Source organism: Coturnix japonica, chromosome 12 (genome assembly GCF_001577835.2).
Source record: "Coturnix japonica isolate 7356 chromosome 12, Coturnix japonica 2.1, whole genome shotgun sequence".
Taxonomy (NCBI): Eukaryota; Metazoa; Chordata; class Aves; order Galliformes; family Phasianidae; genus Coturnix; species Coturnix japonica.
The window spans coordinates 2,059,086-2,080,804 of NC_029527.1; the positions used below are offsets into that span (position 1 = coordinate 2,059,086).

Below are 21,719 nucleotides of genomic sequence, written 5' to 3' on the forward strand. Positions count from 1 at the left end.
TGCCGGACACAGCCCTGCTGGAACCCAGCGTGTTGGTGCTGCCGAAGGCACTGGGCAGGACATCCACCATCCTGGCCCCACCTGAACGCTGCGGGGCCTGTGGCTCCAGCAGTTTCCCAGTCCAGCGTTTACGTGTTGCCGTGATGTTCTCCAGGCTCTGCTTGTGGGCTGTTGGCCGCTGATTACCTCTCGTTCCAAGAAACGACTTGATTCACAGAACCACAGAATCTCTCTGGTTGGCGATGCACGCAGTGCTTTGTTTCCCATCCTCACATATCAAAGCTTGCCTTCTCACAAATGTGTTTTGAGTCCTGGCAAGATGCAAACCAGATGCTGTTTGTCTCATCCATCCCTGGAAGGAGAACTGCTACGCTGTGATTTCTGCAGGGAGTGGCTGATGAGAGCAATCTGAGTTGCATTACTCTGAGGTCATACAGTGAGCAGCTTCGCTTTTGTCTCAGCAGCTCTAACTTCAGCTTTTAGAAGGTGAAGTAATCCATCTCCATCTCGTAATCCCATGCTCATTGCACGTTACTCCATGCTCATGCAGGTTCCTCCTGCTCATAAGAGCATGAGGGCTGGGTTTTCACACAGCCTCAGATCACATCTCAGTGGGACAGCTGTTTGCCCCTCCCAGCGTCCTGAGTGCCAGACACAGCACCTTACAGACAGGCTTCCTCCCAGCACCCAGCAGCCCCTGCCTGGTGAAGCTCTGTCCCTGTGCTGCACTGCAGGAGGAAGCAGAGCAGCTTTGGCCCGAGGGAGGCGTTGGATTCTTATTCCTGCACAGCTGTTTCTGGCAAAGTTCTCTTCAAAAGCAAAGGCGCTGCCAAGAGCATGTTCAGCATGCAGAGCAGGGCTCCCTGCCCAGGCACACCACGACACGGCCTTTTTGGGTTAAGACTGGAGGCTGGATGCTTCCCAGCTTTCCAAGGGCCCATCTCCCACTGCAGCACTGCTGCTCTCCATTCTGGTCCTTGGAGCCAGGTCTGTTCTGGATGCACCAATGCTGCAGGAGGCAGTGAGTGCCTGGTGCTGCACAGCCTGCGTGCTCCCCTCACACCACAAGGGCTGCACAGGGGAGGAAAGCTTTGCCTGGAAGGATCTTTTGTACTGCTCCACGTCTTGTAAGATTTGGGCAGGGCCGACTTCTTGGTGCAAAAGAAATTCTGGGCCACATCCAGCCCTACCCAGAGAGCAGCCGAGGGAAAGGAAGGTGAAGGGAACTGGGACCAGTCAGAGTTCCATTGCAGTGCCTGGAGTCATGCCCTCACTCCAGCTCCCCTGGCACCACTCCTCCAGCCCCTGGCAGGGGCACTGAGTTGTATGGTGCTCTATGGCTTGCTCTGGCCTCACAGTCCTCATATGCTTCCTACACCCCAAAGAGGAAAGTATAGGAGAAGGTATAGTGCTAGTTTAGTTACACTACAGATAAAAATAGGAATTTATAGACTGCACTATTGCTTTATGAACTTAATACTAAGCTCTAATCTAAGAACGTACCTAACAGTGTTCTTTCTGCCCTGCTTGCAACCCGTCTTGCTAGGAGTCCCTTTTCCCTTGCTGAAGGCATTGATCACAATTTACCCAGCTGTAACACAAAGCCTGTTAACTGCAAAATCTAGGAACACAAAGCAGTAATTCCCTTTGCTTTTTCACTAAAAAAGTGACATACATTTCCCTTCTTGTAAGGAAGCATGTACTACATAAAAACAAAGCGACTGAAAGCTGGGATTGATGTTTTTCTGTCTACCAGCTATGTATTTAATTTCTCACTTCCCTATAAACGCTATATAAGGTCATTGTTGGTCTAAAGAAGGGCAAGTTCCTCCTTTTGAGGTGCCCCATAGCTGCACCACAAACCAATGGGCTTCTTTTCGTAGCACTTCAACACTTCTGGATTTAGGGTCTAAGGTTCAGCTGCTAATTGCAGCCCACTGTGACAGCTGGTAACACACTGAAAGGACACAGCAACAGTAACTCCTCCAATCATTTGTACCATATCCTAGAAATCAGCTGCTCATTCAGTTCTACTGCAGCACAGACCCAGATACTACAGCTCAGAAAACAGCCATTCTGCAGAGATTTAAACCTCTTTTGCTCAGTAAGACAACGTTCCCTCCGCATACAGCACCCGGTTCTTCTCTAAGTTCCAGCAGCTTTGGGTGGAGCATCTTAGCAGAGCTGCTTTCAGCACATTCATGAAACTGAAATAAGGAGTGAGCTCAGCTGATGAGCCCAGGCCTTTTATGAACGTTTCGCTCAGTACGGAACTGCCGACAGTTAAGTTATTCCTGCCATTATTCCTTAAAAAATCACAGTAAACAATTTACTAATATCAACACAGAAGTTATGGATCTCAAGCGAAAAAGTGATACAGCTACAAAAGAAACAACAAATATTATCACAAGACTTGCATAGGAACTCAGTGACCCCAAACGTCTCAGGACGTTCAGCATCATAACTTCAGCACAAACGCAGCAGTAATCACAGTAAATGGGGAACGCACAGTAAGGTCTCCATTCCAGTCACAGCAGCTTCATGAAGGTTGATGCTCATAAACAGAACCATTCTTAAGTTCATCCTTTCAGTGGTTTTGCACAGCAAAACAGTACGTGGCAGTATCTTTTTTTTTTCCCTCACATCACTATTTCCTGGTTTTCGGCTACATTTGGATAGCACTTAGGTAGAATAACTGCAACAGAGAGTTGTGTTTTAGTTGTGCTGCATTGGAGCAACCTTTGAGTTATCATTATCACTATGGAGAACTGCTGATTTAGATCAGATCGACTCCGGCAGTGATTACAATGACTGAAGTATGGGCAGAAATCCCTGCCATGTGTTGGCTAACTGGAGTCCTGATCTTCTGCTTCTGGCTCAGGAGGATACAATTCATCCAAAATCAGCTCTGCAAAAACAAACAACAATCACATTTCAGAGAAGGTTTTTGTACTTGGTAAAATTAGTAGCTGGGATCTGATTGACTTTAAAACACGCTGCCTGCAGTACGCTACAGCAAATGCAAAAAGCAAGCAGACAGTTATATCAGACACTGCACTACACAACAGGTTGTATAGTGGGCACCAGGAGGCACCAAGGTACAGGCAGAAGAGGTAAAAGCACCAGATCAGCTCTGTAGGAAACAGACACAGGAAGTGTGCAAAGCAAAGGGAAAGCTCTGATGTTACATGAGCTAGAGGGGCCTTTGGAATAGTGGAAGACATGGATGGACAGGAGAAGGAAGATGAAGGAAGATGTTAGGGGAAAGTGTAATGTTAGTGGGAAACTTGGAATGTTACACATGGCAACATACAGCACAGACTGTTGTTCTTCAAGGAGCTGGGGCACAGGATTTAGTTTGATCAGACAGTAGGGACGTATTTCTATGGAAAGAAGAGTGAAAACTAGTGGCTCTGTGTAATGAAGTTTGAGAAACGCTATGACTGTGGAGTACCTTCTTAGGTCAAATCAACAAAACATCCACGGTTGGTACACAGTAGTTGTTAGGATTAGTTATTAGGACTATTAACTGTTAGTTATTAGGAACAGGCTGCTCAGGGACCTGAGGGAGTCACTGTCCCTGGAGTGTTCAAGAACTGTGGGGATGTGACAGAGGGACGTGGGCAGCAGTGGTGGTAGGAGGATGGTTGGACTTAAATTACCCCAGAGGTCTTTTCCAACCTTAATGACCCCACAGTTAAAAGAGAATGGGACAGAAGTGGTATTTTATTTATACGTCAGGGAGGAACAAAACCAAAACCACAACACAACACTGCAACGTGACTTGATTTACCTTCACAGGGGCTCAGTTTTTTGGTTTTCCTGAGGATGGCTCTTATGCCTGGCATAGCTTGGTCATACTGATGGAGTACTTCCAAACAGTGCTCATGAAACAGTTTGTCTTTCTGAGATAGGCTGTGTAAGAGTAAAACAGCGTCCCTTAAAAACTGAATGACTTGCTCCTTATGTGCACACAAGCTGCTCTCAGATCTTCTAATCTTCGTCCACTGTCTGTGCAACATTATTATTAGTGCCTTAACAACCTGCCAGAGGAAAAAAAAAAGAGACTGAGTACCCAAGCTAAAATCACAACAGCGAAAAATGCATCGCATTATGAAATGCATTAGTCACTCTTTTCAGATATCAGATGCTAGAAAGCAAAAGCAAGCCTTACAGAAGGCAGACTTTGAGGTACAGGAGCTAAAAACGCGTTAGAGGCTACTCCAGCATTAAGGGCACCTTTACACTTTCAGCAGAAGAAATTCAGTAGCTACAGTGACGTACCTCCAGATTACACTGGCAATGTGCAGCAGGGGGTAAAACTGTTGGGCTGGAGCAACGCACACACCGGGTCAGGAGCCTGACTGCCTGTTCCAAAGACATGCAGATGCATTACAATGAGTACCAGGCTTCTGCAGAACTATCAAACTATTAAGCTGCAAATAAAGGGAAGTCAAAGAAATTTCATCACTGGTTTCTAACAGTCTTGGGTCTTAACGATTGATCTTTTTTATCCCACCAAAACTAGTTAGTGTAGTTTTTGCTGTAAAACTTAACTGCCTGCCTGCACTTCACTAAATGCAGAGAATAAAAACCTTCAGCTGATATCCTTCATGTGCAGTAACTCAAAAGATACAGCTCTGTAGTAAATTACAGGATCAAAATAGTACACAGGTCTTGCTTTCCACCAGCCTAAAAGCAAAACATTTGCAGTCTTGAATTAATTTGCAGCCATTCTAGATGCCTCTGTGCTTTTTCAGTGACTTCACTCTGACTACTTGAAGAATAGTTACTGATTCAATTTCAAAACAGTGATTCATAGAAACCAATGTAATTCTACGCCGAAAGCTCAAACTTTCAGTTCCTGTTACAGTCGAACTTTTTTGGATGCTTCAGGCGCTGCCCTGCTCCTCCCACACCTCCAACAGGATAAATAGTGGGACCTGAGAGCGTTACCTCTTGCTCCAGCTGCAGCCAACACACCTCAGAGGCCGATTTATCCGGTCTAGATGTGATGTATGTGTACAGTGCAAGAAGAAGGCAGGTATCTGGAAGAGAGTGAACTCAGTTCTTTTCACAGCTAGTCAATTGCTGGCGATATTTTTTCAGCTTTCAACTCCCCAGATCTCCTTTTTTCCTCATCAGCTTTTAATACATCAGATATTTGTGTGGAAAGTAAAAATCATAAGCACTGAGCGTACACAGGTCACACTAGAGGAAATGCTCTGCAAACAGCAATGAAACTCAGCACAAGGACAAGCCTGTAGGCACTGCAGCAGGCTGGGCTGCGGGGGTTAAGGCTTTGGAGCAAAGCCTGCTTGTATGACTTTTAGTCGGGCTAACACTCAACTGATAACAATTCTGTGTGAAGCAATTTTGTACCTGAATGGGAACAAAGTTGAGAAACCAGCAGGTGGTGTTGAGAAAGTATGGACAGCAGCTTCACAGTCTGGAGAACAGCGGGCAGAGGGATCACCGGGCACAGGCAGCGGAGCAGCACCTGGTGGCTCAGGAGATGCTGAAAACTTCCAAAGAGAAACCCCAGTTAGAAATGAGAAGCAACTGAAAGTAATTCACTGCTTCATAACACACATCTTGTCAAGCCATTCGAAACACAAGCTCCGCTTACACACCAGAAATAAAGTACGCTGAAAAATACCCACTGTTATGTTTTGCAGGCAGCCTGCACAGTTCATACGTCGGTCCCGTGCATTAGTTGCTAGTGAGCAAAGATCACACTTTCAGGAGTGGCATTTCATACAGAAGAATAAACAAACTTTATATATCATGTACTTATAAATAGAATATGAGAATTATAAACATTATAACATACATTAGAAATAGAATAAGTAAGTAAACCAGGAAGCCTTGTGCTTTCATTCCTTATGCATCTCCCAGCAATTCAAATAACAAAAACCAATCAACCACGTGACTGAAGAAGCTTTCTCACTTCCAAATGACAGCCAAGCAAGGAGCCAGCAGCATCTGCTTCACGTAAGTGCATGATAAGCAGATCTTACTATTGAGCTGGGGTAATTATCACATTCATTAGCAGCCAAGGCAGTGGTGAGATCCTTCACTGCATCCCAAAGGTGAGCTGAGAAACACGACATTCTCCCATAGGTATCACACCTTCTACTGCCACCTGCACAAATTATTTTCAACAGTGAAAACTGCTACACAACTAAGAGCCTGAAGTCACTGTAAAGCTATTACTGACTTACTTTAGTAGCAAGTCCATCGTTGAGTTTTCAGCTAGCTTTACCAGAACTTTCAGGCTTTGCTGCAGGATGCTGCCCGTCTGGGAGCCCCCTGTGGCAGAGAAAGCTAAAACCTGAAGCAGCTTTTTGAACAAAGAATGTTGTGCTTGAACGTCACTAGCAGCATCTTGTGGAGCGTCAGGCAGCCCTCCTTGTGTCCTGTCATCTTCTTTATTATCACACGGTGCTTTTTTGTCCGCCTTGGAAATCTGTTCTTCTCCAACAGCAGAACTTTTTTCCACCTCGTTAGACAGCAATATGTGGACAACGTCCCAGCTATAAAATGCCAAATAATAAAGAATACCTAGTGACAGAACTGTTGTTTCTTCAAGAGACAACCTGAAGTCCTCCTTCCTCGATACATTACTTGGGCTGGTTCTGGAAGAAACAACTGAGTGGTTTCCACAAGAAGCATTTACTGACTTGTCTGCTGATTGTACCGCTTGACAGTATGCACCGATGTGGTGTTCCACCAAGGGCAAGAGATGCACAGCTCCTCGGATCTTGCAGCGTTTCAAATACAAAACCTCACTCCCACTTCCTGCTGGGCTCCCTTCATATGGCTCTTCATCCATAGCGATTAAGTTCAGTCCTGTTAGTGCAAGTTTCTGAGCTTCCTGCAGGGACACGGGAGGAGCAACTTCTTCCTGAGCTGTCCTGGTGCCAGGCATCTGCGTGGACTGCCTACCCAAACAAAAGGAGGAAAATACCTCAGTGAAAGAAAAGGTAGAGAATATAGTTGAAAGTGTAGTTAACCTTTATTAGAAGTTCCCCTAAGCCAACAGGTGCAGGAAAATAGTTCTAAGTTACCATGGTGTTCACCCTCACTTAAAATACAGTGTATAACCTGGGTTCCATGAGCAACTAATTTCTCTCTAAACTATCCTACTGAATTCAGCAACTGTTAGTCAGCCTACAAGCCTAAGGAAATGTTAAATACAAAGCAGAGGACTCTCTACAAAGCAGACATCAAACAAATAACAACAAGGATCTGATGAACAAACATGATCTTTGAGGCCACATTCAAACAGTTAATTTTATATCTGATTTCATATTTAAGGACAGCACTCATTTAGAATTTAGGTTATATATATACACAAATATATCCTTAAAAAGGGCAGCAGTTCATAGTCACTTCTAAGTTTTCCTAATTTCTGTGCCTTCCCCTAATACGTAATTAACCTGCTTTCCATTTTAGTGTTTCTCCTGTGTTCAGTACCTACAATAACCAAAGATGGATGACCAAAATGCAGAAGGATGTTCCGAGTTTTGCCTCAAATGGCCTCAGCCAAAAGGCACTGAACACACGCAGTGAGGTGTCCTGCACAGAACGCCTTTCTCAGAGTATGCCACAATACTGGGAACACATCAGTTGCATTTCAACACAGTCCTTACGTCTCCACAAGGTCGGGCTGCAGCACAGCTCCTGGCAGAGCCTCAGCGTTGCTGCTGAGAAGATGGCAAAGTCCCAGCAGGGACCCAGAGACAAGGGGCTGCTTCAGCAGGGCGCTCAGTAAGGCAGAACCTGGAGAGATTGTCTTTGAAGTGGCTTTTCCATCCCCTGCAACAACAGCAAAGTATTTCAATAGATTTACCTCACCAATAGTGATCTCAACCTCAAAAATCATTTTTTCCCCATCATCAATTTTCCTTTCTCTTACGAGACAGAATACAGGAAGAAAATAATATCTGAAATGCATCGCTTCGTAAAACCTCACAGAACACAATTTAAATGTGAATCAAGGTATATTTAGAGAGATCTCAACTACAGTCCCTTTATAAGCAAGCCATCTCAATCCAAGTGATTATTAAAACACAGTCATCCTGGTGCCTTGACATCCATGTTCCAGTCTGGACATTAAAATCATGTGATACAATTCTGAACTGGAAATAACGTGTTGAACACTAAGTGCTGATGTGCTCTTTTCACTTTTAGAAACAATAAATAGACATTTTCCCTGCTCTCCTCACAACAGACAGCACAGTATCTTAATACAGCCAAGCCTGGTAGAAAGATGCCTCTCGATCTACATCTTGATCCATTTCTGTATTACCAGAAATACATTACCTTGAATGTTTTGTTGGCGTACAGAATTGCAGGAACCATTTTTTCCCATTGCTTCTTGCTTCATGGCTAAGAACTCAGGATGGGGCATCTTACTGTCTAAAACAAAGAGAGAATATGTTTCAAATACGAGAAATAATTGCTTATACATCTGCACCTGTCATCTACACACCTTCAATTAGCCATAGCTGTTGTGAGGTACAAACACAGACGCAGTGTCAAACACTATTGAGTTGAAAAAGTAACTACAGGAACTCTTCTAAGGTTGCTGTTACACGTGGCCCAGACAGTTTCTGATAGAATACTGCAGCCGACAGAAACACCTCAGATGTTCCATTGGTTTGGGTTGGAAGACCTTTAAGATCATCTAGTTCCAACCCTCTGCTACAGGCAGGGACACCTCCTCCCAATTTCTCCCATTCTTTCCTACTGGCAATGTACTGTCTCAACACAGTAATTGGCTGCTATAAAAAGCAGTTTTTATTTCGTATTACAGTAAATGCATACATATGTTTCCCAGGCTTTACTCAATGAATTTGAAGGTACAGTTGTATGAGATTTACCGTTCAACGCAGAAAGGAGGAAACGAGTGAAGCCCTGCAGCTGCTCGTTTAACATGGCTGAACATGCACCATTTAAAATAAAATACCAAAAACAGAGAACGGTTATCAAAACCCAAACCTCAGGAGTATAAAAAACGCATTAGCTGACTGGTAGACCTATTCAAGAAATAAGCAAATTATTTCCTGTTCCTTCTTGAGTGAGAAACACAGAGAACAGTTCGGATCCTGCAGCTCATATAAATGAAAGTTTCTCACCAAAGCCAGCAGACACCTCCACCCTGCTCCCCTGGCATTCAGCTCACTGCAAAGCCATCCTCCTGCAAACCTGAGGTGGAGCTGTATGGAATGTAAGCAATGTCATACCGAAAGAACCACCCTTGTTCCTGCCCTGACCTTACTGGAACTGCTGGGTCACACTGGGCCAAAACCTGAATCTAAGGCAGAATGTTCACAAGCAGCTAAAAATACTGCAAGTTGTGTTCATGTTTACCTTCCTTGCTGGAAACTGTCTGTGCAAACCAGTTTCCTGAAGAAGAAGAAGAGGGTCTGGCAGCAGTTTCAGCATTGAAAGACTCTTTTGTAGGAAAAGACCTTTTTCCAGGCTGCGGAGGACACCCTTCTGATTTCATCTGGATTGCAACGTTCTTTTTAGGGCTACAAAAAATAAACGAAAACAACAAGATACCAACAAATTCCCCTCCAGCTCCAATGAACCAATGTCTGTTTTGGGAGCATTTTATTAAAGATCTATTTCTATTTTATTACAGATCTATTTAATAGCTTTCTTGGTACTGATGTTAAAGAGGTACTTCACTCTACATCCCCTGCATTTCTGTCCCAGCATCTGTTTAGGTCAAAAGAATGGTTTTGGTTGTATTTTCTCAAGGAAATGGACCTAAGAGTCACACAGAGACAGGAAACATCTGTCCTAATTCAAGTGTGAACAAAAAGAAACACAGGTTATTTCCCCAAACCCCCATACACACCTTTGTGGCACAACCGTCTGAGTGACGTGCTTATTTCTTTCACAGTTCTGAAGTCGCGTTCTTAATTCATTCATTTCTGCATCTTTGAACTGCAACTCTGACTGCAGTGACAGTAACTGGAAGAATTAAGGAGATGGTTTTACTGTTACAGAATAGGCAAGTGTTAATCCAACTGCAAAGCAAATGTCTGTAAGATCTCAAGGTTGCAGGCTTCTTTCTGTGTGTTGTGTTGAGGTGACTGACTGAGCTACAAACCTTTTTGGAGAACTCTCTTTCTTTTTCACCAAGGGCCTGAGATTGCTGCTGTTCCAACAGCACGTACGACCTCTTCTGCTCCTCCATCTCACGCTCCATCTGCTGCATCCAGTCACGCAGAACTTTGATTTCTCCATTTTTAGTAAGAATTTCATCCTGCATTTCTTTCAGCTGCAAAGAGATGAATTCCATTAAGCAGCACATTCAGCATTTAGTATCTGTATTGCTCTCTATGTGGTCAAAGATGGAGTGTGTTGCTACAGCTCAGTTTAGATATCCCACAGTCTGGCTTCTATTTCTTTTCCTTATTAAATCAGGCTCCGTGACATTCTCTAATAGAATTACAGTGTTTTGGTGTCTGACGGTGGGCTTTTCTGCACTGCTTCCATCCCTTTTTTGAGGGAGATGGTTTCCAGCTACAGGAGGGGGGATTTAGAATGGACATAAAGTTATTGCAGTGATGGTGGTTAGGCACTGGCACAGGTTACCCAGAGAGGTGGTGGTGCCTCATCCCTGCAGACACCCAGCGGGCTGTGAGCACCGATAGAGCTGTGATGTCCCTGCACACTGCAGAAGGTTGGAGGGCCTTAAAGTAAAGGCCTTAAAGGGCCTTTAAGGTGATGATGGTGTGGTCTAAGCGGTGCCTTTCCACAAGGCTCAGTGACCCCATCCCCTTAAATGCTCTTCTTTCAAACCATGAAGGACACAGCGCTGCTCCGGGTTTGACAGGACAGATGAAAGCCGACAGATGAGCACCCGCTGCTGGGCAATGGTGGCACCACACCCCGCAAACTCATTGTGCCGTTCCCACTCAGAGCCTTTCCCAGCGCGGATCCCGACCCTCCCGGCCCAGCACCGCGGCCGATCCCCCCTTATATTCCCATGTGCTCTGACCTTCCTCCGTGTATCGTCGTGCTGTGCCCGCAGCACCTGCAGCTGGAAGGGCGCTGTGAGCTGAGCGCTGTGCGGGGCCGGGCCCGGCGCGGTGACACCCGGACACAGCGGCTCACACAGCGCCTGGGAAGCGATGGTGTCGATCTCCTCCAGATCGTCCGCCGTGAAGTCGTCGTTGTCCCCGAAAGGATCTTCCTCCGCCCCGCTCCCCGGCGGCCCCTTGTGCCGTTTGCTGGGCGGGATCCCGTTCCGCAGCGCACTGTCCGCAGCGGGTCCCGCCGCCCGGCCCGGCCCGCACATGTCGGTACCGCTGCGCTTCCGCGGAACGAACGGCAGCTGCAACGACATGGCGGCAGCACCGCTACGCCGCGCGACGGACGGGAACCCGCGCGACGAACCGTGGCCAATCAGCGGCGAGAGCTCCTCCTGCCCGGCCAATGGCAGACCGCACCTAAGGCGGCCCCCGAGGGTCAAGCGCCGCCGCCATTGGTCGCCGCGTGACGCGCTGTGAGCAGCTCGCTGATTGGATGGGCAGGGCGGTGGGATGAGTGACGTCACACCGACGTAGTGACGCCACGCTGACGTAGTGACGTCACACCGCGCCATGCCGTGCGGCAATACTCGATATACGGAAATACTACGTCACTTGTTGCCGCTGCTCCGTGACGTTCCCCAGCTGTGAGCTCCCGTAACGCCGCACTAACATGGACGCACAGCCCTGACGGGGACAGCTCGGAGCCTGGATAGTGTTGGTGTGATTCCGGTTCCCAATAGCAGCAGCAGTCGGGCGGCCGCTCAAGGCCCCAAGCTGTCACCATGGTTACACACCCCGTCCCGTTACTCCGTGTCACCGCGCCGCTCAGCAGCAAAACAAACACGGCCCGTCTCCTGCGCCGCCCAATGGCCGCTCGCGGTGTCCCGTAAGCCCCGCCCCTCGCCCATCTCGACCAATGGGGATCCTGTTCTGCCGTCGCAGGGGGGCGCGGGGCGGGACGCGTCATTGTGACGTGTCGCTGCGCGACGCCGCCATTGGCCGGAGCGTTGTCCCGGGCGGAGCGGTGCGGTGCGGTAGCGGCGGGCCGGGCCGGAACGGCGACGAGCGGCAGCCGAGCGGCCATGAGAACCGAGATCTCGACGGCCGCGGCGTTCGTCACCCGGCTCCTGCGGGCCGCCGGCGGGATCGGTGACGAGCAGCTGCGGTGCTTCAGGGAGCGCCTGCAGGAGGCGCTGCGCGGTGAGCGGGGGGACACGGCCCGGCCCGAGCCCGCGGCGCACGGACGGGCTGTAACGCTGACACTAACGCCGCTCTTTGTTCCCTCCCGTAGAACACTACAGGCACCACTGGTTCCCCACGGCGCCCACCAAAGGCTCCGGGTATCGGTGCATTAGGATCAACCACCAGATGGACCCGCTGATCGGCAAAGCGGCGGCGACCATCGGACTGAGCCACGAGAGACTGTTCCAGCTCTTGCCCAACGAATTGACTCTTTGGGTCGACCCTTTCGAGGTGTCGTATCGGATAGGAGAGGACGGCTCCATCTGCGTCCTCTATGAGAATCCACAGCCCGGGGCCAAGGCGAGTAAACCCCTGGAGAGCAGGAACAGCTGTAAGAAGTGGAGAACTGGCCGGTCCAGCCCGTCCGAGAGTTACAACATGATGACTGTTTCTAGTTAGAAGCTGCTGTTTCTTGTACAGCTATTGTACGTATCCCAGTTGTGTGATAAACTCCATTGTAACCGAGGTCTCTCGATTGGTGTTTTTTTTAACGAGTAGTTAATGGTAGTTTCACCCTGTGGCATTCGGGTTGTATCGTACTGCCAATGCTGTGTGGCCAAGGGCTAAAGCGGGTCTTGGATCCGCGTGTTCCTCTGGACCATGTACTGTAAATGCACTGTACAGACGGCTGATTGTTTTACACATTTCTATTTTCGAGGCGATTCTGGTATTTGTAATAAAAAGCCACGTTGTAGCGACTCATGGTGGATTTGTAGTCCAGATGAACACTTTGTTTTTGAAATAAAACAACAAAACCAAACTCCATTTGCAAGCAATAACACAAAGGGGATTAACACAGAAGCCAGGAGCTGCACATCGATCTCCACTGACTTGTCTGCACAGACTTTTCTCAGGGTCATTCCAGTTTGGCTGCAGGGCACAAATCACTCAAGTATTTTTTACCTTTTTCAAGGCACGTGTTCATTTGGAGCCGCGTTTCATCACGCCCCAATGTTCTGACAGGGGTTGGGGGATTTGTCTATCTTCTTTCTAGTTGGCCGAGTAGAATAATAAAGACTTGCTCAAAGTGCTTTGGACTTTTGGTTTTCATTGTTGTCCGGTCTCTGTTTTGTGATTTTTCTCCTTTTCCTTTTGAGACGTTGCTCTCAAAGCTTCCCATGGCTCTCACTAGTCGTTACCGCACCTTTAGGAGGGTGAAGCTCTGCATATTCACCTTTATTTCAGCTCACTTAGTACCGGTAAAGCTTGCTTAGCCCTGCGCCTCAGCAAGGCTGTGTGGTTTGCTGTGTGTGCTGGGCGAAGCTGAATGGAAGCCGTAGTATTCTTTCAACACTCAATCTGCTTCAGAAGGATGTTTTAATTCCCTGACTTTGTGTTTAAAACTGTGGCTTAGACCCATGTAGGGAGCTGGAGTGAAAGGCTGCGTCATTTACCTGCCCCTGGTTTATGGGAGGTAAAGAACTGCCATTCCTGGTGGCAGCACTTATAACAAAAGTGTGTTTCTGGTTTATGTGATGACTTGATAGTCCGGTGCAGGATCCCATTCTACAGCTGTGCCGTGCTTTGTAAGGTAGCAGTGGCAGACTGCACTTCTGGTAGCCTGCTGGCTGAGCAGAGCTGGGTACTTGATGAAAGGGAGCTTTGTCTCATGTTCATCCGTCAGCAAAAAACATCTTGTGCTATGTCAATAACGTGGTAAAGCATACAGTGAGGGGGCAAGTCTGGGCAGACTGGGAAGGGTAGAATGCCAGCTTGCATAAAGAGGTTTTCTCTTTGCATTAGTGAAAGCTGTGGCTTATTGGCTGCTGTTTGCCTCGACTGCTGCTTGCCATGTTGCTTTGGAGGCAGGCTTGGCTCGTAGGCTCCGTTTAATCTGAACAAAATTCACAGCACCATGTTCTTAGTAAGTAAAACTTCATGAAAATCAATTTTGTTCCTAGCCTGTCACTCCAAGAAATGAGTTTCTGGGTTATTTTAACTAAGAAATGAATGTTTAAGGTCTTGCAGCAAACTGCCTTAAGTAATACGATATTGAAAAATCATTTCTTATAACATTGCTTGATTTTCTTACTAACCTTCCCCTTTGTCTCTGATAAATTTACCTGCCCTGAATATTTATTTCCTCAGGACCTCTAGGGGTCAAATTTGATGCATTTGTTGCTAATTGAGCAGAGGAACTTTAAATCTAGCATGGAGAGCTGCCCCTTGTGGGTGTCATTTAATGGAGGACGATGCTCTGTGCTGCCCACTCAGTTAACAGTGGCTGTTACATAGCAGGAAGTGTTTAAGGTAGTTGTCAGAGGTGAACTGGGAGCTGGGTATGGTTTTCATGTACTAGATGTGGTTGGGTAGCCTCAAAGTAGGATACAGTTGCTTTTTTGGATGTTCTTTCCAGCTGTGTAAGACTAATCCAGCCATGTGCATTCTGTTGCTTTGCATTTGTTAATCCTGCTATGTTCAGGGGGATATTTCACACATCCTGAGTATATCTTGTCTCTGGTGTCCCTGTGCTTGAACCTGCTCTGCAGGTTTGGTGCTAGTCGTTAAAAAGGACATTTTTTTGTCAACATAATTCAAGTTCAGTTGCATAAACTTCATCTGCTCTGTAGTCCATTGGGTGGAGGGGACTGGGAGCAAACACACCAAAGCAAGAGCTGCAAGTAAATACATTGTAAAGAGCTTGTGATATCTAGAACTACATTCCACTGCTCTAAAACCACGTCAGAGAGCTCCCAACAGTACAAACAAAGGCTTTCCTGGTGGAAAGGAGCTCTTGGTAGAAAGCCAAGGGGGCTGTTTGGATGAAGAGAGTAACCTCAAACTGTGCAGCTTCCTTAGAAAGTGAGAGGTTTGGCTTGTTGCAAGAGCACAATAAAAATACTTAAAATGGTAACAGTTCTTGCACAAGACTGACCACATCTGCTCAGATGTGGTTTAGAATAGAAATTTTGGGGCTGTGTAGGGAGAATTAATGTATGCCAGCCTTCTTGGAGCAGTAGATGTGCATGGGGAATCATATCTGTTGTCAAGCTTGCTTGTAGGAGATGAGTTACCTGTCGGGTAAGTAAAGCTTAAGGAAGGAACATTTACACATGACCAAGTAAGCATTTGCCTGTTTCCCCAAAAGATTGCCTTGCTGCAAAGATAGTTAAATAATCTTTGTCCTTGTGAACTACACAGCAAAACTCATATCAGACAGAAGGTCCTGTTAGTTGATGTCACCTTACCACTTGCTTGCCGCAGGCCTGATACACCACATGGCTGGCTCCCCATCCACACAGGAGGAACAGCAGTGCAGAGCTGTGAGCTGGAGAGGCTGAGCAGTAAGAGTGTCTCTTTGCTTTCTGCAAGCAAGAAGTATGTCCCATAAGTGCCGCCCCAAGAACCAGATGCCGCAGATCCGGATCCCACTGCTCCCCCCATCCTCTGCCACTCCGTCAGCACTGACCTTACTGTGGTTTTTCACTTCACTGAGAACAACAACAGATTAATTCAGACGCAGTGCTGACATCGTCATTAACTACGACATCTTCTGCTTAACCCAGCTGAATTCACACGGTGTGTTCTTTGCTGTGTGTCTGTTTGGCTTAGATTACTGTTTGTTCGGTGGAGCGCCTTAGAGAGCCTCGGCAGCACGTCCTGATGTGGTCACACAGCACAGAACGGAATCTGAACAGGAACAGCTCTTTTGTAAAACACTGCTCACTGCTATTGATGACGCTGCTTTACTTCAAATAAAGATCCGTATCATGAAGTGAATTAGTACTACATTAAACCAACTCAACTCTCCTGCAAGTATTAGTTACTGTTTTCTTAGCTGGTTATCCCAAAACTCATTGGGAATTGCCATTAGGGTCCCACTGCTGTCCTATCCTACATTCTCTTCAGTGTTTGTCTGGTTTTTGTGGTTATGTTTTTCCTCACAAAATTCTGAGCATTATCTCAGTATTACTTGCTTGGAATAATGGAAGCATCTCGTCATCCCCGCATAGCAGGAAGTTACCTGCATCATCAAATACAGATAGGCAATATTTATTTGCCTCATTTCAGTGACCTCACTCTCCTTATCTTAGCAGTAGAATGATTTTAGTTGATGGCATACATTAAGAAGTCATTGCTTTTTGCACAGCTGCTTATTCTTCCTTATTTTAACACTGGATTTCTCCTGCCATGCTACTGGCTCTCTTCATGTTTTGTTACCTGAGAATCCATGTCTGCTGGCATCATGTTTCGCTCCTTCTATTGGCGTAATTGCTTCTTAAATTATTTTCTCTTGTTTCACCAGAGCTATTCTTGATAGCTTTGATGCTGTGAGTATTGGGCCCATCTATTTTCCCTGTGGTCTTGCTGGGGATTTAATTTATCCCCGTAATAACTGCTGCTATTTTGCTTTCTAGTACATAGCTATGACAGGCCTTCACTGAGAAAGAAGCAAACTGCCAATATGAGCTTGTAAATTTGATAGCTTCTTGGGAGAGCAATATTTCATATTCACATGGAGACTTTAAATATTTGTGTATGTAAATATCTTACGACCACATCTGTATCTCCATCTACTTGCAGCTGTGGCTTGGCACTGTGGCTGCCCCCTGTTTGTGGTCAGTATGACTGCATAGCTTTCTGAAGGCAGCCAGCCTGCATTGCTCTGAGTTCCAGCTGGCTGGAGAGTGATGTGGGGAAGCGTGTCTGTTGTGTCCTCAAACAGCTGAACATCATTGCCCACTGTGTGCCAGCATGGGCTGCTCACTGGGCTCTGGGGAAAGGGACTTGCCTGTTACTGTGCATAGACATGGTGCATAGTCAATGCAGGGAGGGTGCAGGTAGAAACGGACTAGGAGAGCATCATGTTGTCCTTTTTGCTCCAGAATGGGATGGGCTGATACTGAAACAGAAAGCAATGAATGCTGCCACGTGGGTTGTGAACTATTTTTTCAAGAGGTAGAAGCATACATGGAAAAGCCTCTGTCAATAGTAATTAAACATGTTTGACGGTAATTAAATACGCACTTGAACTTAGTAGCAGTGCTGAACATTTGATGGGGAATGAAGTATTTTGATGGATGGAAGTTTTGCTAAACCCTGGGCTTTGCAGATATTTTTCTGCACTTTTATTTCCCAGCCAGGTTGGGGAGCATGGCACCATAACTCCGTGTTGCTTTTGTGTTCTCTTCTTAATTGCAGTTGTACTGTTAAATGACCTGGAAGTTGCACTTAGAAGCAGAGCGATCTGTTCCATCTGTTCCATCGTCCTTTCACAAGGATCCCTGCCTGAGAACACTGAGCTCTGCATCAGCTTTGTCAAATGAGTGGGGAGAAACAGTCATGGATTTTGAAGGAAGTTCCGTGATGCTCTTGGTTTCTGTGTCTGCTGCTAAGGAGCTTTAGGATACTTGATTTTATTTATGTATTTAGAGTCGATATTTCCTTTTGTGATATAATTTTATATTTCCGAAGAGCAGGCACTGATCGTTTTCTCCACCTGAAAAATGTTTTAATGTAATTGATTTTGTGTTGAGCTTTGTGCTCAGTTTCCCATTGTTTGACTCTTTGCCAGAGGTATGTGCTTAGGTTGCTAACTGCCTTTAACCTGACAGACTTGCTTTAATTTCCCCAACCTGAATCCAGGTGTTGTTTTCACGTTGGAATTCACCTGGCTGTAAGCAGAATGGGGTTTCGTGGTATTTCCTTCCTGTCTGTGTCACATCAGTGATGGCTTTTGCCTTGTCCCACTGACATTTCTCATCGGCTGCTGAGTGTTTCCCTGCGGTCTGTCGTTTGGAGAGGTTACCTGTTACCCAGAACGTGGCAGTTCCCATTTGTGGGCTGCAGTTATTTGTTCTGACACACACCTTTAACTATTAACTGTTGGAGAAATGCTCTGTTCAACCTTGGTGCTTTGCTGTTGTCTGCATATACTTTTTGGAAGAGGGTCCAAAAGGGTAATCCTGTGATATTTGCATGTAATCCAAGCGGTGCCTTTGTGAATACCTCCATATAGCAGAATAAAGCAGTATGTGAGCGTTCTTTCCCTCGCATAATTACACAGTATTCCCCTTCAGCTAAAAGGGGCCCTATGTATTTGTTTTTACTGAAGGATCTATTGGCAATGCTGCTATGGTCGGCATTGTGCCAGAAAGGATTGCTTTGGGAAAGCAGCAGACAGGGTGCTGCTACCAAAGTAAATATTTGTTAGGATCAAAGATTCTCCTTCTGCATCTGCACTGGTGCTGAAATGTCTGTGAAATCCAACAGGTGTTGTATGTTGGCAGTAACACAGCAGTGTGACTGATAGGCTGATAGCAAGAAAGGGAGATTCCCATTCTAGCATGCACTGAGGCCTGAAAGAGCAGAACAGAGCTTGCAATGCTTGCTGGCACTTAGCTCACTGCTGTGGATGTGCCCATCTTTGGGAAGCACTGGGAATACCTTGGATATGGATCACATTACAGATGTGGGTCTGTCTTTCCAAACCAATATAGCAAGTGGAGTACACCAGCAGAAAGGAAAGTTGTTAGATCTCACTGGGTGTCAGATAAGGCACCTTTGAGTATGAACCAAAGACTCATATCAAAAATCCATTGTTAGGTTGGTCCAATTCCTGATAAGCCAATATGGACGTTGGGTTTGTTTGTTGGTTTGTTTTCCTGCTGTTTTTCTTTTCTTTCTAATAGCTCTTTGTCACTGTTCAATAGTCCCTTGTTTCTGGAAATAATAATGGACAAGCAGAATGACTTGGCCTGCAGACTGCTGCTGTCAATCTGGCAAAGGATGCCCCGCAGGAAGAACCAAGTAGGCAAAATGGGTGGGGGGAATGAAATCAACCAGGACATTCAGACTTCTCAAAGCTCAGCAGAGCCCCTGGGAAGTGGCCAAGAACAGCAGGGAATAAATGGAGGTTCTCCCTGAAAGTGCACTTCTCCCACCAGATCAGCATGAACCTCATGTCCTAGAAATTCTCCTGTGCTGCTTCCTTGCACAACTGTGCTCAGTAGTGCGGTTCTTTTGATGAAGTAGCACAATTTTCACACCATTATAAATGGAGGCATTGTTAAATAGGACTAACCTCCAAAGTGCAACTTGTGTGTGAAAATAACAGCTCAGTGTTGTAGCGTTTGATGTTCTGTACATTCCTTGTTCTCTTTTATTTGCTTCTATTTCCATTTCTTGTGCTTTATGCGTATCTTTATAACTGTCATCTGCTTGCTCATTTCTATTGAAGTTTGTTTGTTTCCATCTACTTTTAGCCTCTTCTTGCACATCTCTAAATCTGAGCTCTCCCATCTGAGCGTGGCCATTGAAATAGCACAGCCTGACGTTTGGAAGTGAGTGCAGAGCCTTCTGTTTCACATGGGAACTGGAAGCCATCAGTCCTCTGAAAGTCAGATCAGTCCTATTTAAAGGAAGTGTGCAGTTATGAAGCCAAGGGGATGGGGTGTAAATAACATTTTGTGACTCCTGCTTTGTAAAATGTTTTCTGCACTCAAGATAATGAACTAATGACAGTCATTAAGGCTGTAACTGGCAAAATGAAATGATTCATTTGGAAATTCTGTTAACTTTGGACCAGCGTCTTCTTAATAAAGAGTCCTACCTTTAATGAGATAAGGCAGCATAGTTTTTATTTCTTCTTTGTTTTTGAAAAGGAATTTAACAAAACAGCAGCAAAGATCTCTCTATCAAATACTTTGGCAGCTGCTATATTATACAGCACAGCAGCAAAGAAGAAAGGTGGTTTACCTTTGGGGTGCTGGAGGATCGCTGAGCTGTGTAGGCACCTGGCTGTGTCTCCTCAAACCAGCAGGTGAGGCTGTTTCCCATCACATCTACTTTGCAACGCTGTACAACCCTGGGAAAGATGGCAAAAATACCAGCATTAATGGAGAGGTTTTTAAAGAAGAGCAGTTTAATACTGTTATTTTTGTCACTGCTGCTTTGCTTTTCATTCATCAAAGAAGTAATGTAGGTAAAGCAGATATGTGATATATTAGGCTTTCACTTCCTTCCTGCAGAGGTAGAAAAGGGAAATACAGCAGATACAGGAGCTTGCTTTGTTTCTCAGACAGTCACCCTGCAGTCGGTAGCCTTGAGATCTGTCAGTTTCTCTCACTCTGACACTGAATTTACTTTGTAAAATCACTTCTTTCCAGGTCATCATTTCTGGCTGAGGAGCAACTATGGGAATTATTTTGGTCTCTCTACCGTTGTTGTTGTTTCATTTTTTTGGGCTTTTTTTTGGAGTTTTTCCCTATTTACTTTCCAGTGCCTGTCATTGTGCCTTTATCACTCTTCTCCCTACCTTCAGCATAAACCCACCTCCAAATACAATTTTGTAAATGCCTTCTCTGCACTCGTAGTGGCTCATTCATAATGAAATAGGCTCAAGAACAACCAGGAATTAGGATGTCAAGATATATTGTTGGGATCTGTACATCCATTCCACATTGAGGCATCACTGTTCTTGGGCCCATTTCTGTTTAAGAGGTGTAGGACTTGCTCAGGAATCCATGCTTGCTTTCATTCCTCAAAGGTCTCCACAGGTGAGATTTGGAACATCGTTTAACACTGTGGTGTACTTGTTTTCGTGATGCTGTTAGAAATAGTTCTCTGAGCACTTTGGGTTTCTTCTTCTAGAAATAGAAGATGTGAGGCGCACAATCACTATTCACATAAATACTTTTCTTCCAAATATTTTCATTAAAAAAAAGAAAGAAAAAGCAGTGGATATTGCTTTACACTTGCCTTTGCCAGGCATTCCATCAGAAGCATCTCACAGTCACTCAATAAAAATCCACCTCGTTACACTTTAAAAGAACTGTGGATTGTAGCCTTTGAAATGGCTGCGTTAAATCAATAAAGCAATTGAGTAGATTGTGTTATCGCTGACATTCTGATAGTGTGGATCATGAACTCAGACAGACCTGGCACTGCACCGATGGCAGAAAGCTAATATGTTTTTTCTTCAAGGGAAAAGCGAAACCCCAGTCTGCCCGATGAAGGGTATGATTTGTTCTTCTGAGATGTTTCTTTTATTCATGTGCTCTCTGCTGGTTTTCAGAGCACACCCAGAAACATTTGTTCCTTCTTTTAGCTCTTCCTCGGGAGGGCCTCCCACCATCACCTCGCTGCTCATGCAGTGCTGCTGGAGGTTCCATTTCCATCCAGCTCCTCCTGATCTGCAGCTGAGCTGCAGCAAAGTGCCTGATGCTGCACTCCTCTCTGTTTTTGGTGCTGCTTCCATTCCTGTACCAACAGCTGGAGGGCTTACATGGCTCTGCAATGCCGTGCTGCTGTGCTGAGCTACCTAATGAGTAATTATTAAAAACAAAATGAAAGAAAAAGCCAAGAAAACCTAACCATTAATTGATAAGTTGCTGCAGCTTGCCACGTGGGCTAAGAGCAATGCAAAGAGGTGGCAGGAGCACTGGGAGGTTTGGAAAGAGGAACCTTTTGAGATAGTGC

At 45.8% G+C, this 21,719-nt stretch overlaps 2 protein-coding genes across 2 annotated transcripts; one reads left to right on the forward strand and one right to left on the reverse strand.

The window, feature by feature from the left end:
• Positions 1-2,307: 2,307 nt before the first annotated feature.
• On the reverse strand, positions 2,308-12,032 carry ATRIP (ATR interacting protein). The gene is made up of 12 exons (XM_015874668.2): positions 11,024-12,032; positions 10,130-10,300; positions 9,875-9,990; positions 9,379-9,542; positions 8,329-8,424; positions 7,656-7,821; positions 6,225-6,944; positions 5,383-5,525; positions 4,957-5,048; positions 4,285-4,368; positions 3,794-4,043; positions 2,308-2,908 (listed from the first exon to the last, which is right to left on the reverse strand). Exons 1-12 carry the CDS (start codon positions 11,627-11,629, stop codon positions 2,847-2,849), a joined length of 2,670 nt encoding a protein of 889 aa, XP_015730154.1. The 5' UTR covers positions 11,630-12,032; the 3' UTR covers positions 2,308-2,846.
• Positions 12,033-12,053: 21 nt separating this feature from the next.
• Positions 12,054-13,330, forward strand: LOC107319665 (protein BTG1-like). The gene is made up of 2 exons (XM_015874678.2): positions 12,054-12,257; positions 12,349-13,330. The coding sequence occupies exons 1-2, from the start codon at positions 12,140-12,142 to the stop codon at positions 12,696-12,698; spliced, it is 468 nt and encodes a 155-aa protein (XP_015730164.1). The 5' UTR covers positions 12,054-12,139; the 3' UTR covers positions 12,699-13,330.
• The last annotated feature ends 8,389 nt before the right edge of the window (positions 13,331-21,719 follow it).